The 22,327-nt window shown below is 46.2% G+C and overlaps 1 protein-coding gene across 3 annotated transcripts; it reads right to left on the reverse strand.

The window, feature by feature from the left end:
- Positions 1-6,656: 6,656 nt before the first annotated feature.
- On the reverse strand, positions 6,657-21,754 carry ZNF23 (zinc finger protein 23). 3 transcript variants are annotated; one of them, XM_054579217.1, is made up of 5 exons: positions 21,701-21,754; positions 16,075-16,139; positions 13,681-13,857; positions 12,941-13,054; positions 6,657-8,858 (listed from the first exon to the last, which is right to left on the reverse strand). In XM_054579217.1, exons 3-5 carry the CDS (start codon positions 13,712-13,714, stop codon positions 7,054-7,056), a joined length of 1,953 nt encoding a protein of 650 aa, XP_054435192.1. In that variant the 5' UTR covers positions 13,715-13,857; positions 16,075-16,139; positions 21,701-21,754; the 3' UTR covers positions 6,657-7,053. The 3 variants fall into 3 exon arrangements, with proteins under 3 accessions (XP_054435192.1, XP_054435189.1, XP_054435190.1); XM_054579214.1 differs by having other exon boundaries at positions 6,657-8,861; XM_054579215.1 differs by lacking the exon at positions 21,701-21,754 and adding an exon at positions 21,175-21,305 and having other exon boundaries at positions 6,657-8,861.
- Positions 21,755-22,327: the final 573 nt, after the last annotated feature.

The raw sequence follows: 22,327 nt of genomic DNA on the forward strand, positions 1-22,327 counted from the left end.
TGTTTATTTGAAGACTGCCAAGGACCGTAGCTTGGAGGATTTAAGGCAAACCAAGTGCTTTCATTCAGGCAAGTCCCAGAGGGTCCGGCGGGGGGCGGGGGGCGGGGGGGCGGCGCCCAGTGTTTCATTAACAGGGAATAGTAGATGCCCCAGGGACAAAACGATGGTGGCACCAGGAAGGGCATCTTCCAACTGGAACCAATGCCTTGTTGACCAGGCTCAATCGTTGGCTCTCACACACCACCTCTCTCCGAATGTTCCAGCGGATACCCCAGAGCACCCAGGCTGCCTGCCCTTGGGGAAATGCAGGGCAGTTGTATTGCAGCCTCCGTGACTCTTGACATCTTAGAGCTCTCAGTATGTGTTTGGACATCAACCAAATGCTTTTCATAGCTGAGCCCATTTTCTTCTCACAATTGTGTGGGTCACATTTTACAAATTTTAAAAACTGAACACAGAGCAGGTGAGTAAATAGGTAGAAAGCACAGGGAAGAGGTTCAAACAATGCCCTGTCTGGCTCAAAACAGCCTCCTTCCCTACCTCCCCGTGAGAGGAAGGATGGCAACGTCCACCATAATTAAAAGTGCAGTTTCCCTCAAACCTAGCACTTCCACTTTAAGGAATTTATCCTAAAGGTGCACTTGATTGTATGCAAGAAAATACATGGACAAGCTGAAGCATTATAGCAATTGGTTATGATAGCAGAGGATTGAACAAATCCAAAAAAGGGGACTGGTGAAATAAGTTATCATATTTGCATGATGTGGAACAGTATGCAACTATGAAAAATAATGAGGACACTACTGCATGGATATGGAAAATTCCAAGGTGTGTTAATGGGGGAAGGGGCAGGTTCAGGAAATATGCAGCTGTTATGTAAAAGAAGGATAGAAATGAGAAACCTTCTCTGCATATATTTTTAGGCACATATTGGGAAGAGTGATTGCCTTTGGGGATGGAAAATGGCAAACAGGAAAGAAGAACGGGAGGGAGATTCGTTGCTGCATAACTTGGGATAGTTTTTGCATACTTGTGGCTATTTGAACCTAAATTTAAAACTGTTGGTACTTGAGCCTTCTTCCTCAACCAAGTCCTTTTTTTCTCATCTTCTCCCAATGATAATTTGAGGCCCTCATGATTCCTAGTTAATTGTTTAAATAATTTAACAAATTCATCCTGACACACATCAGACTCCTTTAACTGGGACACCAGGGCTGGGTAAAAGCACAGAGCACACGTGTTCCCAGCCCAGTGTGATAAAGAGGGGCCAGCTGTCCATGTTTCCACTTGGGGGTACAGATTAAAGGCGATGAGGCCACTGACCCAGGATTTCACCCTAAGAATAAGATAAGGCTTTCTAGAAAGAGCAGAAGGAAGAGTTGATAGCCCTGATTCCCCCTCTGCTTTCCCCAGAGCTGGGAATACAGAGACCTCTCCCTTATCAGGCAATTCCCTTTCCCAAGCTTCAACACAAAATGCTAGAGCTGGGAGTCAACCCTGCCATTAAGATAAGTACTCACCACCAATCCTCACGGCTTGAAACTCACTTCTGAAAGCAGAAGGTCAAACCCTGGAGATGGGAAGTCAGCAGAGCTGAGATCTACCTGTGCTGGCAGCCCCACCCTCTCCCAGCTCTGGGCCCTCCCTTCCACACCCAGGCGCTGTCCCTGCCCTCGCAGTGGTGCAGATTTTAAACTTGAGCCTAATTGTAATCAAGCCCTGGATCAGAACCTGGGTCCGGTGCCTGGCCCTTGAATGGCTCATCTACCGGGCGGGCGTGGCCACAACCACAGCCAACCGCAGAGCCACCGCTGGGCTGCCATTTCCGATTAACCCTTGTGTCCTTGGACAAGAGGCAAGATGGGGATCTGCCAAGTAAATTCATGGCAGGAGGAAAGATGGAGTGAGAAACTTTTAGAGGGACATGTCTTTAGGTTGCATTTGGGCCGCGCCCACAAGAGCCAGTGTTTGTTCAAAGATGGATGGTTATGTTGGGCTGTACACAGGAGCCATTTCAAATTTTCATCTCTGGGAGGATCCCCTTTGCTTAGAAAGGCTGCCTGTGGGCTGACACCAATGTGGGTGATTATGGGAGGAAGGAGGAGCCACTTTTCTCTCTCTTCCCCCTGTCTGACTTGAGCAGGCCTGGCTCTGTGATCTCCCATCTTTTACTGGCATCTCTGACGGTGAAGACCAGGGAAGCCTTTCTTTTCTGCGGCTGTCTCATCCCGTGGTTCTTAAATTTGAGCACTCACCAGAACTCTGTGGAGAGCTTGTTAACGCAGAGCGCCTGGCCCACCCCCAGGGATTCTGATTCTGTAGGCCTGGGGCGGGGCCCAAGACTTTGTGTTTCTAAGAAGTTCCCATGTGTATCACCATGCTGTGTTACTGCCGGTCTGGGGACCCCACTTGAGAAGCACTGCCTAGCCCTTCTGTCTGGTAGCCGTCTCTGGCAGGAGGGGAAGGGGCAGTGAAGCTGGGCCCTCTCCCTCCACTTACCTCCACCACTGGCCCTGCCCTTCCACCGAACACACTCTTCTGTTCCATTTATTGGCCTCAGGCAGTTTGGCTGGTGGTTTTCTTACCTTTGCTTGCCTAGGAGATGAGCTAGCAAGCCTCTGGTGACCCTGCGCAGAGACCCAGGCCAGCAATAGTCAAATGTGGTGACGGTGGTGGTGGGCAGCCCCAGTACTTGGTGGATGAACACTGAAGCCAGAGTTGGGTTCCTCAGAGCGGGACCTCAAACTTCAGCCTCCAGATGTTTATCTGGAGGCTGGAGCGCCCTCTGATGGGCAATAGGAGAGCAACACAATTCTTACCACCAGTAAGACGTTTGTGCTTGTAACCCAGTACACTTGCTGGTTGGGCTTAGGGTGCTGCTCCTCCCAGCCCCACCCCACCCAGCACTAGAGCCCCCTGGGAATTCAACCTGGACTTCTGTTGCTGATGAAAATGTATAAATGATATAAGCACAGGCACAAAACTCTTCTTTTCTTACTGATTCACTGACATCACCCCCCACCCTCAGGGAGCCCGTGGTCCAAGGGGAGAGCCCATGAACCAGCACCTCCAAGTAGAAAAGGGGAAGAGGGGTGGCAGAGAGTGGGGACGATTAGATGGAAGTGAGGGCAGAGAGCTGGGGGAGGACACAGGGCAGCAGTGCTGACCAAAAAGAGAGGGAGGCCAGCAAGTGGGAGGTAGCATTTGGCCCAGCTCAGTGTGAAGAGGGAGGGGAGCCCCCCTCAAGAAGGGACACTGCGTGGCATAGCCAGGACCCTCCTCACTGTTCACGTGGTCCCTATGCTTCCTCTCGCTTCCTCCCTCTTTGCCACGGGAGCCTCCAGCCACCATTCCTTATCATGTGCCCTTCCCAGGAGAGCATGGTGGCGGGTCCCATCACCCCCATCTTGTGTTGTTCTTACCAACTTCACACCCGCGGCCGCGCTGTGAACCTCTTGTACTCTGGATCCTGCCTACGGACTCCAGTTCTGGACCCTGGACCCTTTACCTCTAAGCAAAGCCCACTGCCTTTCACTCTCATGGCCCCGCTGGCAACTGGCCCCCGTTCACAGTCCTCCACAATAGCTCTACTTATGTAAGTTTACAGTATGGGCCTCTGGGGTTGGGGTGAGGGGTGGTGTTTCTTTTAAAAAAAAGTTTGCTGGGCGCTGGCCTAACCATTCTGAGACTTCTTCTGATGCAGGGGGACGCTGGCTCTTGCCCCCGCCCAGCCTCGCGCAGTCAGGCGCCCCTGCAGGCCTTCCGGGTCTCTCAGATCATGTCCAGCCCCCGTCACCGCCCCCAACTAAGCCCAGCAGATGCGCCAGTTTTTCCAAGAGCTCGGATCAGACTGTCCTTGGGGTTGTTTTCCCGCCCTTCCAGGAGAGTGGGCTGTGGCGGCTCCTGCCCTGCAGTGAGCGAACTGACCACCAGGGGTAGCAGGAGGCCAAGCCTAGCGGCCAGTGACTCCTAATGGCTTCTCCTTGTCCAACTGCAAGTCTCAGGGCACCGGACACGCAGGCCCGACGTCCCTGCCCCCTCTCACGCGGCGGTCAAAACAGGCCCAGGGAGAGAAGGCGCGCGCCCAAGGCCGCCCAGGGAGTGAAGGGTCGCTGGGGAAAGCCGTCCCCCGCCTCCTGACCCCGCGCGCCCGCGGCTCAAGGCGGGTGGGATCCGGAGCGTCGCGTCCACACGCTAGGAGCACGTGGGCTCTGGGCCAAAGGTGGACGGCGCGGACACGCGCAACTACCCTTACCGTGGCGGGCTGAAGGAAACTAGCCAGGAGAGGTGGTGCCGTGCGGCCATGCAGCTGGGGAGGGCTTCCTGGAGGCTGGGCTTGGGCTGAGCGTGGGTGGGATTTCAGTGGCCCGGAGGGGATGAGGGCCACACTTCAGGATCACCCGGGCCACGGGAGCAGCCCGCGCGGGTACAGCTGGTGAGCAGTGGGAGAGAAGTTGGAGCAGGAGGAAAGCTCAGGCCCCGGGCTGCCGGAGGCGAGCTCAGCCCGGGCTGGGGCCCCCGGGGAGTCCTGGGAGCTGTCGGATGTGCCGAGACCACGTGGTGTGCGGTGCCGGTGGCGCCTGGGAGATGGGGGAAGGGGCTGCGGGGAGCTCTCGGAGAAGGCCGAGGCTCGCTCACCTCGGCTTCCCCGGCGCCGGCGAGCCGCGGCACGTGGAAGGGGCCTGCCTCCCACAAACGTTCAGCTGAGCGGAGCGGACCGTGTAAGGGGAAGGGTGTCCTTGGGTCCTCGTCAGGATAGGACAGCGGACCGAGGGGGTCTGGGGTCTGGGGTCTGGGGAGAATGGAGACCTCCGAGGCCGAGAGCCCGGAAGCCACTTCTCAGCACCCTCTGCCCACCGCGAGGAGGGGAGGGTGGTGCGGAGCCTCTTGCCAACCCCCACCCCAGGTGACACTGAGCCCTGCCTGCCCGGGCCTGAGGACCCACCCACCTGGGCCCTGCTTGGGCCTCTCGCCCCAGTCTCTTCCCAGACTTGCTGAGGGCGTGCGGCAGCCATGTCCTCCTCTGAGCCTGTTTCCCCTCCTGACCTCGACCCGGCAGAACCACATACTCTCTGAGGGCCCGTCCCGGGGGACAGGCTGGGGTGGGAGGGCGCCCTGCGCTGCAGGGACACAACACGCTGACCACGCCGGAAGGACAAAGACTAATCCTGGCTCTTCCAGGCCCATGGCTCCAAGTCAGCAAAGTGCTCTTGTGAGGGGACAGGGTCTCCAACACCGTGGCTCCCTTTTGTCCTTGGAAGGCCTCCACTGGACCCAGGGAGTTCCGGGCCACGGGGCCACAGGACTTCATGCGGCCTTCCAGGTGTCCGCTTTCTCCTAGTGTCCTCGGGCTCTGAAGAAAAGGACCTGCCCTGGACAAAACCAAAGGTACAGAGAGGTAGGACACCCTCAGTGACCATTCAGGTAGGACGGGCCCGGAGGCCTGGGACCAGCCCCAACCCCTAGGCTGACCAGGAGCCTGAGACCCAGAGAGGCCAAGTCACAGAGAACATTGGTGGCAGATCTGGGACATCAAGTTGTCTTCAGTGGCTCTTGACCCTTCTCAAGTCCCTGCCTAGTTTCTGCCACAGCAGAAACTGCCAGACCCTGCTGGGAACCAGGACTGTAGGACTTCCTGTCCCCACCTCCCCTGACGGGCACATTCAGAAGCCACCTACAGGCTCTGTGACCCAGGAGGGTTAGAGCGAGCTGTGGCCTTCTAACCTCCTCTGGCCTGGGGAAGTGATCACATCAGCCACTAGTTTGCTATGTGACTAGGGAGAGTGCCATCTGTCTCTGGGCCTGTTTTCCTGTAACTAAATGGACTTGGAACCCGTGACTTGGGGCGCTTCTGGGTCTCAGTGGTCTGGAATTTCCCAGAGGAGCAGGGTGAGGGGGCCAGGCAAAGTAGGGTCCAGCTCCAAGGTCTGCCTCCAGACAGGTCCTAGCATGGGGACAGGGGAGAGGGACTTATACAATGGGATCTCTGGACATTGATCAAGTCCTATACTGTAATTAGTTTTCCGAAAGGAATACTTCTTTTGAAGTAGCCAAGGCAGCACTCCGAGCCAACACACGCACTCACGCTAGAGAGCACAGAAGCAGGCATGCCTGGAGCAGGGAGGTGGCCTATGTCTATGTACATCCATGTTTGATTTGTGTGACTATAGGAGGGTCTGTGTGTGCATCTTGTGTCTGTGGGAGAGAGGTTTGGGGGCTTCCTGTGTGTGGTTGTATGCATGTTTAAATTTTTACTCTGAGTACTATCCAGACTGAACATCTTAGTCATTTCTCTATCTTTTTAAAAGCTGCCTGCTAGTGCCGTTTGTGGGGTTTTATTATCTTTCTCTTAATGGTAAGACCTCTTTGCATATATTACTTTTATGTAACAAATTTTACAAAGGTATTTCTACATCTGTGATTTATCTTTTAACCTTATTTGGGATTATTTAAAACAAAAACAAGTATTTAATTTTAAAGTCAATTTATCAGTATTTTCCATTTTATTTGGTTTCTAGATTTCATCTGATGCTTAGAAAGGTTTTCTCTATTCCATGAAAAGCAAATTTACTCACATTCCTCCTTTTTTAAGGAAATCTTTATTATTTTTCCTCTTTACAAAAGTGACACATGCTTGTTGTCATAATCAAAGGGAAATAAATTAAGTAGAGGGAATATCTTTAAATTTTTCTATCCAAGAACAAGGTTTCTCTCTCTCCTCCATTTATTTAAGTTGCTTTTGTGGCCATCACTAGAGATCCATGTAGGTCCTGCATTATAATTAAGTTTATTCCTAGAAAAATCTACTTTTCTCGATGGTTTTGGTAATGGGATATATTCTAATTGGTTGTTGGTATAAAAGAAACTATTTGTTTTTGAATGTTACTTTTTAACTGGCCATCATTCCTGATTTAAAATGGAATAAAATGAAAAAAGTTTGTTTCCATGTGAGGGCTGCCACATTCATCTCTCTCTGGGTTTTCCACCAGGGCAAATCTACTGATACCCAATTCGGTTCAGCATTAATCTTGAGCGTTTTCCACATCCTTCTCATTAGGATTTTCCTTCATTATGGACACTCTGATGCTGACTAAGTTGGAAGCTAAACCTGAAGGCTTTCCCACACATATTACACACATAGGATTTCTTCCAAGTGTGGACAGTCTGATGTATAATACAGTCAGAACTATAGCTGAAGCCTTTGCCACACTCCACACATCTGAAGGGTTTCTCTCCAGTGTGACTTCTCTGATGCCGAATTAAATGAGCATTGACGTGGAAAGCTTTTCCACACTCCTTACATTGAAAGGGTTTCTCTCCAGTATGGATTCTCTGATGTACAATATAGTCAGAACTACAGCTAAACGCTTTCTCACATTCCATACATTTGAAAGGTTTCTCCCCAGTGTGTATTCTCTGATGCCTAGTTAGTTTGGCATTGATACTGAAGGCTTTCCCACATTCTTTACATTGATAAGGTTTTTCTCCAGTATGGATTCGGTGATGGTCAAGTAGGTTTCTTTTAGAAGCAAAACATTTCCCACACTCATTACATTCAAAGGGTTTCTCCCCAGTGTGAATCCTCTGATGCTGTATTAGTTTTGCATTGACAGTGAAGGCCTTTCCACACTCATTACACTCATACGGCTTTTCTCCAGTGTGGATTCGCAGATGCTGCCGGAGCTGGGAGTTACACCTGAAGGCTTTTCCACATTCCTTACACTTGTAGGGCTTCTCACCTGTGTGGATTCTCTGGTGCTGGATTAACTTCCCTTTGATACTAAAGGCTTTTCCACATTCAGTACACTTGTATGGCTTCTCACCTGTGTGGATTCTCTGATGCTGAATGAGTTTTGCATTATTACTGAAGGCTTTCCCACACTCTGTACACTGACAGGGCTTCTCTCCAGTGTGGATACTCTGATGCTGCCTAAGCTGAGAACTGCACCTGAAGCCCTTCCCACACTCATTACATTCATAAGGTTTCTCTCCAGTGTGGATTCTCTGGTGTTGAATTAATTTTGCATTAACATTGAAAGCTTTCCCACAATCATTACACTCATAAGGTTTCTCCCCAGTATGGACTCTCTGATGTGTGATATATGCAGAACTGCAGCTGAAGCCACTTCCACACTCCTTGCACTGATAGGGCTTCTCACCTGTATGGGTTCTCTGATGCCTGCTCAGACTCCCGTTAACACTGAAGGCTTTCCCACATACCTTACACTGATAGGGCTTCTCCCCACTGTGAACTGTCTGATGTGTGATGTAATGGGAACTGTAACTAAAACTTTTCCCACACTCCACACATCTGAAGGGTTTCTCCCCATTATGATGTCTTTGATGCCAAATTAATTTTGCCTTAACACTAAAGGCTTTGCCGCACTCCTTACACTGATAGGGCTCCTCTCCAGTGCAGCTATCTTGATGATGATGAAGTTGAGAGTTATATTTGAAGGTTTCCACTAATTTTTCACATTCAAAAGGTCTTTCCCTGGAATTACTTATTTCATGATAAGTAAGTTTTGTGTCAAAGCTCAAGGCTTTCTTCAATCCCATACACTTATCAGGTTCCTCTCCAGTGGAGATGATGGTATGACGCTGGTTCAAGTTCGGACTCTGACTAAAGAAACACTCCTCCGTGGGGCCTGTGTTGTCTTTCACTGTTCCATCAATGACAATGCTGTTTTCTTTCTTCATACTTCCTACTGGGTGGACTCCCTGCTGTTGTTTTACTACAATATAGGCCTCTGAGAAGTCTGGTTCCTGAGAAAAGTTCCCCTGAAGTACAAATGATGTATTATGTTTTTCTTTGTACAGTTCCTTTGTTATATCGCTGTCAGTCTGGATATCAATATCTACTATTAAAAAAAAAACAAAACAGAAAACATAAAATGTCTCATAAGAACCATGTTAGAAAAAAAGAACTATGCTAGAAAGAATAAAGGATCATAATAATCAAGGAGGTCTTTAAAATCTAGGTCAAAGACTCTAAGGTTCATCCATGAGGTAAAATAATATGTAGCTGGCAAGACAATGAAATAAATCCATATACACTGACAGGAAAAAGATGTCCAAGCTATACTATTAAATGGGAAAACAGGTTGAGAAATGGTATGTAGAGTACATTCCATTTGTATAAAGGAAAATGAAAAGGACTGACATAGACACACATATTTGTATGTGCCTAGAAAACTTCTGGAACAAGGTACCAGAAACTGAGCAAACTGACACAGGAAGCTTTTGGTAGATTTCCCCCGCCCCACTCCCCCCAACACACACACTTCATATACTTTCTGTGTTCTTCTGAGCATGTGCCAGCATTATAAATTTTAAAGTAATGATTTTAAAAGATTACCTGTCTCTACACCAATAACCAATAACATGAAGTTTCAAAGAGACAGCAGTGGAACAAAATTCTAGGTCTTATCCATTAAATGAGCATTTTTTCCATCACACCATACTTTACTATACTCTGTGGTTTCTCCTCAGTTATCCCTATGTCACTGAGTCCCTTGTTAACACAAATGGAAGTTGCTCAAGAAGGAAGAGGCACAGAATCCAACAACAAGTGGCAATACTAGGGATGGCAAGTGTCAGCAGTACCAAGAAGCAAAAGGGAAAGAAGTTTGGTTCTTTCCTTAAAACTTAAATTCTAGGCTTTCCAAAACTCCTCCTTCGATTCCTTCTTTCTCTATTTCAGAAAGGCTCTGTTTAGGCCCGCGGTTGATCCCTTTAATCCCATCCCTTCCCACACAGAACACTGCTGCATCCTCCTTGCCTTTCCTTTCACTTTACTCAGCCCTAAAATTGGTCATTTCCTAAAATTCTTTATATAAACTCATTCATCTTTCTATATTTTCTATAGTCCCAACAGAGCTACATTTGATCACTGCATTTGTTCCCAAATTTCTCAAAAGTGAGCCCAAAATGCTGTCTCTATATTTTCCATCTCTCATCTCTCCTCACATGTAATATGCTCCCTTTCCCAGTATGTTATTAAAATCACCCTCAATAGACCCACATCACCTGAATCTCCCTAGCAAACATTTTCAAAATACTATTGATTTCTCCCCAATTATAAAAATAATATCCATCTGTATCAGAAACTCACAAAGAAGAAAATTCAAATTACCCGAAATACAACCACCTAACAATAACTACTGCTGATCTTCTGAGGTATCTCTTCCCCAATCATTTTCCTTTCAATCATTTTTCTCAAAACATTTTTTTCAAACATGAAATTTTTTTCTTCCTTCATATTAATAATTTTCCAATGTTTTTAGATATTCTCTAAAAATATTTCTTAATTGCTAGATAGTACTCCCTCTTGCACAGATACCTTAATTTTTCCCAGTTTTATTGAGAAATAATTGACAGACATCCCTGTGTAAGTTTAAGGCGTACTGCATGATGGTTTGATTTACATATATAGTGAAATGATTACCACAATAGGTTCAGCTAACATCCATCTTCTCATATAGATAAAATTTTAAAAAGAAAAAAATAAAGGAGCCCTGGCTGGTGTGGCTCAGTGGACTGAGCGCCCCCCTGCAAGCTGAAGGGTCACCAGTTTGATTCCTGGTCAGGGCACATGCCTGGTATGCGGGCCAGGTCTCCACTTGGGGGTGTGCAAGAGGCAACCAATCAATGTATCTCTTGCATATTGCTGTTTCTCTCCCTCTCTTTCTCCCTCCCTTCTACTCTCTCTAAAAGTAAATAAAATCTTGAAAAAAAAAAATGGAAAAAATGTTCTCCTTGTTATGAGAACTCCCAGGATTTACTCTTAACAACTTTATTAAATATCCTATAGCAGTGCCGGGTAGACATCATGTTGTATATTGCATCCTTAATACATATAACTAGAAATTTGTATTTTTTGAGAGGCACCTTAATTTAACCATTCTATGTGAAAATTCAGGTATTTCCAGTATTTTATTATATAAAATTATAATGAACTTTTGTGCACAGGCATCTTTGTCTATATCTCAATTACTTTATTAGTATATAGCCCTAAAAGGGATTATCCAGTTTATCAAGTACAAACTTTTAAAGGGCTCTTGATATATATTGCTAAAGTATTCTTTAGCAAAAGTACCAATTCACATTCTCCTCCAGAAGTCTACTCGTTTTGTTGTATTCTCACCATCACTTACTATAATTTAGTTGTTTTCAATATATAGGTGGGACATCTCATTTTAATTTCTGTTTCACTGATTTCTACTGAGGGTGAACACTTTTTACGTTGATTAAAATATGTAGGGCTTTTTATGTGGATAAACCACTTACATTCTTTGCCAGTTTTTCTATACTAGTGACCTATTTACCAAATCCTATTGTGTGGCACATGTTACTGGTTATTGGTTGATCAAAAATCTGCTCTCCCTTTCCTTCTTACTAGCACATGCTCCATTTTTGTATGAGGTAACAATAAAATTACAGCTAAAAACTGTATTTGCCACCCTCTCTTGCAGTGGAGATGGCCATTTGCTAGTTTCAACAAATAAGATTTAAACAGAAATCACTGGATGGGACTTCTGAGAAAGTGGGGGGCGGGCAATAGGGGGTTGATTGTTTGTTTGTTTTAAAGAAGGTCAACTCTGCTGACACGGGCCCTGTACCCTGCAACACGTTCTGCCTGCCTAGAACCCATCTGAGTCCTCGCCCCAATACACCAACACACACTAACCAGATCAATGTTTCTATCTTCAGCTGAGAGCATGATGAGTTGTTCAAAAACTTCAGGACTATCCGCTGCCTACAGAATGAAACCTAGGCTTCTTAATTAAATATCTTTTTTTTTCTCTTCTTCCTCTGTATGCCAATCACTTCAAACTCTCCATGTCTAAAACATGTCTTCGTTGGTCAGGGATCATCTGGCTGAATCCCTAAAAATCCCTGAAACCATCTTTTTAAAAAGGAGGATTCATTGAAGAGATGTAAGAGACTCTTATGGCCCCAAATGCAGGAAGTAAAGCTTGATCACGTGGGAAATGGGAAATCACCCAGTAGCTACTCTGCTTGAGCCAATGAGAACCTCACTACATTAAGTGTGGTCTGGGAACCAGAAGCGTTGGCATCACCTGGAAACTTAACAGAAATGCAGAATCTTAGCCCTACACCACACTTACTGAATAACAGTTTGCATATTTGTAAGACTCCCAGGCAATTCATTTGCACATGGTTCGAGATGAACTGAAATGAGAGCACTCCCTCCCTCCAGCCTTATTCCCTACAGCTTACTATATAAAGCTGTCTCCTCCAAAACACCAAAAATAATAAAAACTAATATATCATTGAGCACACACTATAAACCACGCACAAGACACATTATCTCATTTAATCCTCAACCTGTAAAACTAGCTCTGATAACATAGCTTTATTATTATTCCATTTTCACACAGGGCACATTGATTCTCAGAAAACTAAATAACGGACCTGCTCAAAGCCACACAACTAGAAAGTAGCACAGTTGGGACTGAACCTCAAAAAGTCTGCTCCAAAAACTCTGCTTTTAACCACCAGGCTATTATGCCATTTTGTGTAAAAAAAGACTATTGACTCTGCATCCTCCGCATTAAATGGACGATGATTAGATATAAAGCAAGAACCCCCACCCAAATTACTGAATCCATTCATTTCTTTCTGAGCAAGGTAGAATTCCAAAATTAGGATTCAAGAGTTAGAATGAGGCATAGGAAAAATGAGCTATTCTTTGAATTAGAAAGAAATAGCAAGTTGTGAAAATAGTCAGAAAAGGTCTCAATTGAACCTATCTCTATAAATCATTAAAATTTATTTAAATTTTACTCTGTACAGCTGGCCAATAAATGTGGCATGCTTACATGTTGCTAATATGTTAACTCATGCTTACATGCTAACTCTTTCTTCCTAAAGAATTAAACTTTCCAGCATAATGGACAATATGTGCCCCCCTTACCTGTCCAGAGGCCTGGAGGGTCGGTGCCTACTCCAGCAGCCAGCAGAGATGGGCTCCCCAGCTCACCTCCTCCTTCCAGTTGTGAGATCACAGCAGGTTTGAGAAGTGGAAATCCTGTTTGGGGGGCAAGAAAATAGTAGAGAAGGGTGAATAATCTCCCATGGATGAGTTCCTAAACCTCTTCTCATTGTCTCCACAATGAAGACAGAAGGTTAAGAGCCCCAGGGTGTCCATGCCTAAGGACTGGGGGGCGGGAGGGAGGTTCTTAGAAGGTATATTAGGGGAGGGGTCTTGAGAAGGGCCCAGACCTTGGACCCAAGAGACTTCATGCAGAACAAACAGGGAGAATCTGCCCAAACGGCATTTTCTAAGCTTGGCCTGAGATATTCAGAGTACACTGACATCCTTGGACAGACCTCGGATGTAGGCAGGGTGAGGGGGAAACTAAACATAATGCCACGAAATAGAAGTTACTTTTTTCCACACTGGGTCCAATACACAGCCTCCATAGGTTGGAATAAAAAAAATGCACACTAGTCCCAGCAAAGTCCGACACTGATTGCAAAAAGGGCTCGGGGTTTGCTCTTCCCAGCAGCCCCTGGGTCCAAGAGATAGGGAATCTGAGGCTCTGCGGTTCCCCCTCAGTAAAGGATTACTAGAGACTCCCTATAACATGTAAGGGACAAGGAAGTCAGGAAGCCCCAACAGGCAGAATCTGGGTGCAGGGGGAGAGGCCTTACCCAGGGAGGCCACATTCCCATAATTCTCCAGCATCACATCCCTGTACAGGGCCTTCTGTGCAGGGGACAGGCCATCCCACTCCGTTGGGGTGAAGTACACAGCCACATCCTCGAAGGTCACCAACTTCTGAAACAACAGGTTCCTGCTGCCCTAGGGCCAATTCCATGGCTCAGGCCCTAAGTGAGGGGCAGAGGGCAGTATAAGGGCTTGGGGAGGGAGCTTGTGAAGAGCACGAAATTAATAACGAGGCGAAAGATTTGAGAAAAACACCTGGAAAATAACCAGAGCATATCTGACCTCTCTCATGGCAAAGAAACCTCATGCCACGTTCATACTTACAAAAATATAATATAACCACTCCCTCACCGGCAAACACAGCTCCGGAATGACCCACCAGCGTTCCTACTTCATCTTCAGATCTTGGCTTCAATCTGCTCCCTGCGCCTAAGGTCAGCCCTGTGCTGCTCCCCACACCTTGCCCTCACCCACAAACCTTGAGCCACCCCCAAGGAGCGGCCATAGCTTCCATCTCATCCAGCCCCATCCGCAGCCTGATTCCCATCACCAACTTCCCAGCAAGGGGCTGTGCAGCCTCTGCTTCAGAACCTCCAGCAGAGGAAGCTTAGTGCTGCACAGATCGGCTTGGAGACCAACGGTCAAGGGGTAAAGGTAGCAGCCCAATCTGCTTCGAGATGGCTGTTGCTGAAAACCCAACATTTTCTGTTACTGTCTTCTATTTAAGCCTCATCTTCCCAACTTCACCCAAAAATGCACTTTTCTTCCTCCGGCTGCTCTCTGCCTCACTCAGCCTCCTCTAACACCCTTGGGGACACACTGGCAGGGACTTGCCCTTAACTCCTCTGTGCCAGGATCTGTCTTGCTTAACTCTACCAACCTCTCCACTCAGTGACAAATCTAGTCCAGCTTCTGGGTTTTTCTGTAAGTCACTCACTGTGTGACCGTGGACAGATCAAGTAACTTCTCTGCACAAAATTAGATGCCTTCACTGCTTGCTGCCACCACCCTTTACCTAGTTAAGTGGGCGTCTCCTCCTGAATTCACAACTCAGCTGGTGTTACCCACCACCATCTATGCAGGAATCCTCAGCTAGAACCGTGGGGATTCATTCTTAACTCCTCCCTCTCCCTTACCCTTATCTCCTTAATTCTGACTCTAGGCCCTAAAGACTTTCATCTGAAACATTACGTGAATTAGAACCCCCCTCTTTAACAAGTGCTTCCCTCGAGGAAGGCCACATTGCCTGGACCAGTGGAATTCTTTCTGAAGCGATCACCCTGGCTTTGAATCTCCATGAAAGCTATTCCCTACACAGCCGTCACAAATCTGACAAAGTTAACATCACTGGTTCCATACATATCATAAGGCTGGGCCGTTAAGAATCACACAGTGGGCCCTAGCTAGGTAGCTCAGTTGGTTAGAGCAGGGTCCAGATACGCCAAGGTTGTGGGTTCAATCCCCTTCAGGGCACCTACAAGAATCAACCAATGAATGCATAAATAGGTGGAACAACAAATCGATGTTGCTCTCTTTCTAAAATCAATTTTAAAAAATTTAAGATTCACACCATGGCTGTGTAACCTTGGGCAAGTCACTCTATCTCCCTTTGCCTTTGAGTCCAACAGAGCACCTATCTCAGAGGGCAGGTGTCAGGAATGAGCCATCCATGACAGTGCTTAATAGGGTGCCTGCAGTATGGGAAGCCTCAAACGATGTTGCTGGAGTTACTGTGACTATGATTATTCCCAACTTGCAGTCCATGGAGGTCCATGGATGAGCTTCAGGGGGTCCATGAAGTCCCTGAAATTGTATGGAAAATCTGGTTTGCATGTATATTTTTCTGGGGTAGAGGGTGCAGAGCTCTTAATCAGAGACCTAAAGTTTGAGTCACTGCACCCCAAGCCCCGAAAACCTCTCAGGACACAATGAGGCCTCATGTCCCACAGGGCTTCCAGTTTTTTTCCTCCCTTGACCCTTGTCCCTTCATCTTCCCCTGAATTAGAAGCACAGCCAGGTGTACATTGATCTGGTTCCTCTTCACCTACACCCCAGTTCCCGGGAACCCCAGTTCTCTGCTACTTCCTCCGTTCACATCCCACACAGAGCATCGTACACAGTCAGCTTCCACATCTCCTGCTCCATAGAGCCCTCTGCTGGGGGGAGCCCCTGTACCAGAGGAACAAAGAACCTCCGTGTGTCCAAGGCTACATCCCTGCCTTCGCGCCTGCTTTCCTGCTATTTCCATCCCTTCACATCGCCACTCTCCACAAGTTCCAGTCTGGCAGGCGCAAGCATGGAGGTCCTCTCCAGTTTCCCTTCTCAGCTTCTTCAATTTCAAACTGCTCAGAGGAAGACCTGAAGAACCCACAGCTCACCTGCGGCCAGGCTGTCAGGAGCATGGTTGCCACTCCTTGGTCTCCCTCTCAGAGAAGGGCGGGAGCTAAGAGAAACACAGAGAGGCAAGTGTGAGGCAAGCCACCCCAATAAGGAACAGAAGACCCAAGATGCAGGCAGCCTGTGTCCAGACAGGAGTGCGAGCAGGAGCGGCCATAGGAAGGTGGTGGTGTTCTGTTCGCTCGCTCGGTACCCAGGGCTCCTCCCAGCCACGACACTGATGCTCACTACCAGGAACCCTAAGATTTTACAATTCTGACATATATCGTACATACAAAAGTAGACCATAAAAACGTATGCAGAGCCTGAAGAATAATAAAACAAAGACTGGTGTATCCATGATTCAGCTCAAGAGACAGAACATTACCAAGATCTTTGAATTATTTCTTTCTCTACACAACTATCAGCCTCAATTATACTGCAAGAGAAGACAGGCTGAAGGGGCTGCAGCCCAGCACAGAGGCCTCCGAGGCGGGTCCAGGGAGGCGGTACCTGCAAAGGAACAGCTGCTCCCCCGCATCCTGCCTGTTTCCTCACATAGCTTACTGTCCTCAAGAGTCCCAATGTCTCTGTAGAGACCTCACGAGGTCAGCCTTCCTCATGGCCCAGACTTACTGGGAGGAAGATGAGGTACCAGGCTGCATCCTCATACTTTCCAGCCTTCAGACAGCAAAGAAGCCACGACCTCAGCTACCTGAGAGAGAATCACTATGGCATCTAGGCCCCAAGACTCTGAGCCCCTTGTTCATATTCCAAAATACGTGGACTGGTTAGCTTCTGATTTCCAAGACTTTCATTGATTCTAAAATCAGTCTTGAAATTTATACTCTCCTAAAATTTCATCTGTGTCTTCCAGGATTTCAATTTTAGTGCAGTTGCAGAAAACACTGGTTTATGATTCTTTTTGTTTCTTTCATATCTAGAGCTACTTTGCTTTTCCCACTTCTTCTTTTGAATATATGTGCTTTTAGACCTTTTCCTTGGTGTTATGGGTTGAATGTGTAGCCCCCTCAAATTCATATGCTAAAGCCCTAACCCCCAATGTGACTATATTTGGAAGTAAGACTGTCAAGGAGGTAAGAAGGTTAAATGAGGCTATAAGGGCGGGGCCCTAATCTAAAGGGCTGAGACTCTAGAGCTCTCCATCACTGCCATGTGAGCACACAGTGGGAAGGCAGCCATCTGAAACCCAAGGACAGCCCTCGCCAGGAACCAAACCAGCCGGTACGTTCATGTTGGACTTCCACCCTCCAGAACTATAAGGTATGTTCCTGTTGTTTAAAGCCACACAGTCAACAGTAGTTTGTTATGGCATCCCAGACTAATACAATAAGGCTCAGCAGTGGTTTATCTATTTTAATGTTTCATTTTCAATGAGCCAGCTTTTTTATTTACTTACAATACTGCTCTTTTTTCTATTTGTTTCTAATTCATTAGGTTCTGCTCTCTCCGTTTCTTTAGCTCTGTAAGAGACACCTTACGCACCACTCTATTCCTCTTGTTTCACTCTTAGTCCAGTTCCAAAAGCTTAGATCAGCTTTGTGCAGGTGCAACCTACCAATACTTCTGTAAGAACCTACACTGCAGACTCCTGACCCCTGCCCTGGGGTTTCTCTGGCGTCCTGCATAAAACGCCTGCAGAACGCTGTGGACACTTGCTGATCCCTGAAGTGCAAGGGTGGCCTGCGGTGCCACCCTTGACGAACAGAGGACAGAGGTCAATGGATAAATGTTTTCCTCGTTAGTCCCTGACTTGAGATTCCAATTCTCTTCCAAGATCCTGCAAGATAGAGCACCAGTGAGATGCAGAAGGGCCAAACTGACAAAGCACCCACGTATAGCTCTCCTTCACTCCGTGTCACCCGCCTTGTCTTTCCCTCTGCGCCGGACTACATTCCCAGATAAGTTACCTGCACACAAATCTTTGTCGTGTGTTCTGCTTTTGGGGGAAACCAGACTATAAAAGCCTTCTTGTCTAACTTCCTGAGGTTGTGTGACTTATTCATTTATTTTCAAACTTTTCTATTTGGCAATTAAAACCCACGAGGCCATAAATTTTCCTCTGAACACACTATAAGCCACATTCCAGAGGTTTTATGTTATGTTTTAATTACTGTTTTATAGCTAATTCAGCAACTGTATTTTTCTCTGACCAAAGAATTGTATCGGATAGTATGCTACAAATTTCTTCTCTGTTCACAATTTCTGGCTTTACTGCATGGTGTTTAAACAGCCTGATATATTTACTCTTGCTTTAAAGATTTTTAATTTTTTTTTTAATAGCTGAAGTGTCCACTTAAAAAAGTCTATAGATGCTTAAAATGAAACTTATTCTATGTTGGAAGAACATAGGAATCTAATTCTATATGATTCTATATGAATCTAATGAACCAACTCTACCAATTTTACTACAGATTTTTCTCTGTATTCTGTGGTTACTTTTACCAAAACTGAGATAGCCAATAACGTAAACTCTCACAAAACACTGACCCCATATGTTTCATGGGCAAATCTTTTCAAATCCTGAATAAATGAGTAATTCCAACACTAAACTGTAGCAGAAAAGAGCAAAATAAGCTTTCTAGTCTTTTGATCATGCCAGTGTTAGACAGGAGAAGGGTATCAAGGTCAGGGCAGTTCTTACTAACTGCTGTTCTTGCTAACTGTTAGAGTGTAGCAAAGTATTTTGCAGATGCAGCTGTAGCTAGATGAGTTTGTCCACCCAGGATGAGCTTGACCACCCAACCCAAGAGTTTAGCCAACTGCAGGAAGGAAGAAAGGGAGAAAAGAAGGGAGGGATAAAGGGAGGGAGAGAGGAGGGAAGGAATCAAGGAAGGAAGTCAACATGTAGTAAACCAATTCCAGACAAACAGCCAACTGCAAAAGAAGAAATCGATATGTAATTGACCAAATAGTGTACAAAAGCAATGGCCAAGCCTCTCTTCCAGGGAAACAGCTTTGGATGTGAATCCCATCTCCTTTACTTGGTGCAAGCAGGTAAGGCTACCTAACAACCACCACATCTTGTTCTTGAAAAGAACACCGTAAGCGGCAAACCTCTTGAGTTGCGTAACACCAGCACAATACTGATATAAAACCATACACAAATCTCACTTATGGGTATTGATGCAAAATATCCTACATAATAAGAAAGACTCCAGCAACTCATTAAAATGACATACCATGAATAAGAGGGATCATCCCATGAATGCAAATAAAGCTCAATATTAGGATACAAATTAGTATACTTTTCTACATGAATCAAAGAAATAAACATACTCTTCACCTCAATAGGTGCCAAAAGGCATTTGATAAAATGTGACATTCATGTCTACATTTAAAAACGTATACCCCAGAGAAACTCTCACATGTGGGAGATACATACAGAATTATTCATCATCAGCAGCACTTTAATCACCAAAAACTAGAAGCAACTCACATGTCCACTGAGAATACATAAATAAGTTGTCATATAGTTTTTATCATTGGAACATTACTGAGCAGCAAAAGTGAGTGACTCACAGTTACAGAGACAACATGGGTGAATTTAGGAACATAATATTGAGCTACATAAGTCCCAGGTAACTACAGACACTATGTCATTTTCATAAAGCTCAAAACTAAACACATTTACATATATATGTCATAAAATTATTTTTAAAAATAGGTTAAGACTATATTAACACAAAAGTTCAAGACAGTTGTTACCTCTAAGGGGCGGGAAGCTGGGAGTTGGGTTGGGGAGGAGCACAAATGCAGCAGTACTGGTGATGTTCTCCTTCTTCATGGGGTGGTGTGTTCACGGGTGCTCATTTTACTACGATGCTTCTTAACTGCCATACTAGATGCAGTCTTGTGTATACATGAATGGCATTTTTTAAAAAATAGTCATCTCTATGATATAGAGTGATTTCCAGAGTATATTGCTAAATTTAAAAAAAACAAAACAAAACCACAGTGCAAAAGGTAGTGTGCTATCTTTTGTGTAATGGCAAGAAAAAAGAAGTATAAAAAAATGTGCCTCTGGTCATTTATGCAAAAAGAAACGGAAGGATAAACCAAAAACTAAGGAGGATGGTTGGACCAGGTGTGGGTGGGATGTGGGTGAAAGGACCCCTGGAATGGGAACAGGATGGAAGGAAACTGGGTAGAAGGGATGAGGGGGCAATGACACTTCTCTGAATATGTCTGACTTTCATAACCATAGTAATGTTTCACATACCCAAACAAAAAAATATTCGTACATACATATATATAAAATCAACCAACCAGGAATGAGATGGGGGTAATGACCCAAAAAAGGAACACAAGCAACAGCAAATGGTCCTGACTGTCCAACCATTGAATAACATAACCACACTGAAGTGTTAGGAAAGAAAAGGACTAAGTAACTTTGGCAAAGAGTATTTTAACTAAATGCTGTAAGGCTATAAAGACCTGTACTCAAATGCTGCCCTCTAGTTAGTGATAATGGAAAAAAAAAAATTGCTAAGAGTCACTTAAAGTGGAGCCCAGAGGCTCTTAACCAAGTGGGGCCTATGCACATTTTGTGCCTCCGTTTTCAGAGCTGCTTTTACTTAGCTAACTCTGTTGCTAAACAAAAAAAAAACAAAAACCAAAACCTGTTGCTGTACTCAGCTCAAGGCAGACCCATAAACATGCTGGAACCATAAATATCTTAGAACTGTTTTGTGGATATACATGGACTTTTACTTCCTTCCTTAGTAGTTTTCACTTCCCTCACTTCCATATCGGAACTAACCAAACCCTGTTAACCAGCCCTTCAATTGCACGAAGGAATTACATTCTGTGGTTTTTGTCTTTGTTAACCCTGCCTTCCTTCGTTCGATCCAGGACTTTGGGTTGTTACCTGAATCTGCATCTCTTCGATTCGAATCCTTTAAGACCCCAGGTAAACTTTTCTTTTATAGCCTCAGATCTTTATTGGTCGACACCAGTAAACTTGCTTTTCATGAGGGTATGAATTAGCAATTCTAGAATTATAGTATGTGTATTCTAGGACTGAGCAATCATTCCCAGGTCATTGTCACCCCACGGCCCGAGAGGAGGGCTCAGTTTACCTTTTGGAACTGACACAGCTCCAGAAGACGACGCCTTCCAAAAGCACGTTGCTTCTGCTCTCGGGCGGATGAGAGAGGCCCTGCCTTTTACGCTCTCCCACTGTGCCTTGATTCGAGACCCTGTGTCAGGCACCAGAGAGCATACAATCCATACCTGGTAAAAGCCCCTGCACGCCCTCAATATGTTAAAAGACTCGTGACTATCACCTCAGGCCGCTTCACTCTTGCATATATTCCACCCTCTGGCTGCTCCGGCACATCCTCCTCAAAGCCATAGCATCTCTCCCGAACTAAGTATACGGGGATTCGTGGATATGACAGTAACACACGCTTCGCTTCCCACGAGACAGAGCGTTTTCAGCCACCAAGTCCAAGGCGGGAGTCGAGGAAAGGCCGCCGCCCTGCTCCCTCCTACAGGGGCGGGAGACGCAGCTCCAAACCGGGTGGACGGACATCCCTTAGGCACCCAGCGCCTCCAGGTCAGGATACCACCCCATCCCCCGAAGCCCCTCAGCCCCTCACTCACCTCCGTAGCGAGCGGCTCCGTGGTGTGACCGGAAGTGCGTCGCTGGGCCTCGTCAGAGCCTTTCTAGGAGCAGCGCCGCTCCCTCTCGGTGGTGCTCCGGCCCCGCCCCCTGCGCTCAAAGCCCGGGTGCTTGGAATCCTTGCGCTCTGCGCCACCTCGCGTGGGTCTCGTTCACGTTGCATTTGCTCGTCGGGGTGGGATGGGGCAGGCAAGATTCAGAAGCGAGCGCTGAATTCAACCCAGGGGTATCTGTATCTTAGGAAAGTTGCGAGTGCAATCAGATTTGGGAGTCTAAAGAATGGATTGGTGGCTTACACGTATCAAACCACAACCACCCTTTTTGTAACAAATGTTTCCTAGTGACCACTTTATTCTCCTGTCATGAAAATCATAATGCTTAGAAGAGCATTGATAATATAAACGACCTACATTTTAAAAACTAATGCCTTAACTGTAATAAAGGATAAATAAATGGAAAATAATTTGTAATTTAAAACATATATTGTCTGGTGTATCTCTCTGCACAATGCGCCCTCTCCCTTCTTGAAGAGTGGACATAAGCTTTACTATCTACACTTTCTTCTCTTTTTGTGAATTCTTTTACAGCCCACATCACCTAACATTTTG

This window comes from Pteronotus mesoamericanus, unplaced genomic scaffold (genome assembly GCF_021234165.1).
Source record: "Pteronotus mesoamericanus isolate MK-2021 breed Mesoamerican mustached bat unplaced genomic scaffold, CSHL_Meso_final contig_52, whole genome shotgun sequence".
NCBI lineage: Eukaryota > Metazoa > Chordata > Mammalia > Chiroptera > Mormoopidae > Pteronotus > Pteronotus mesoamericanus.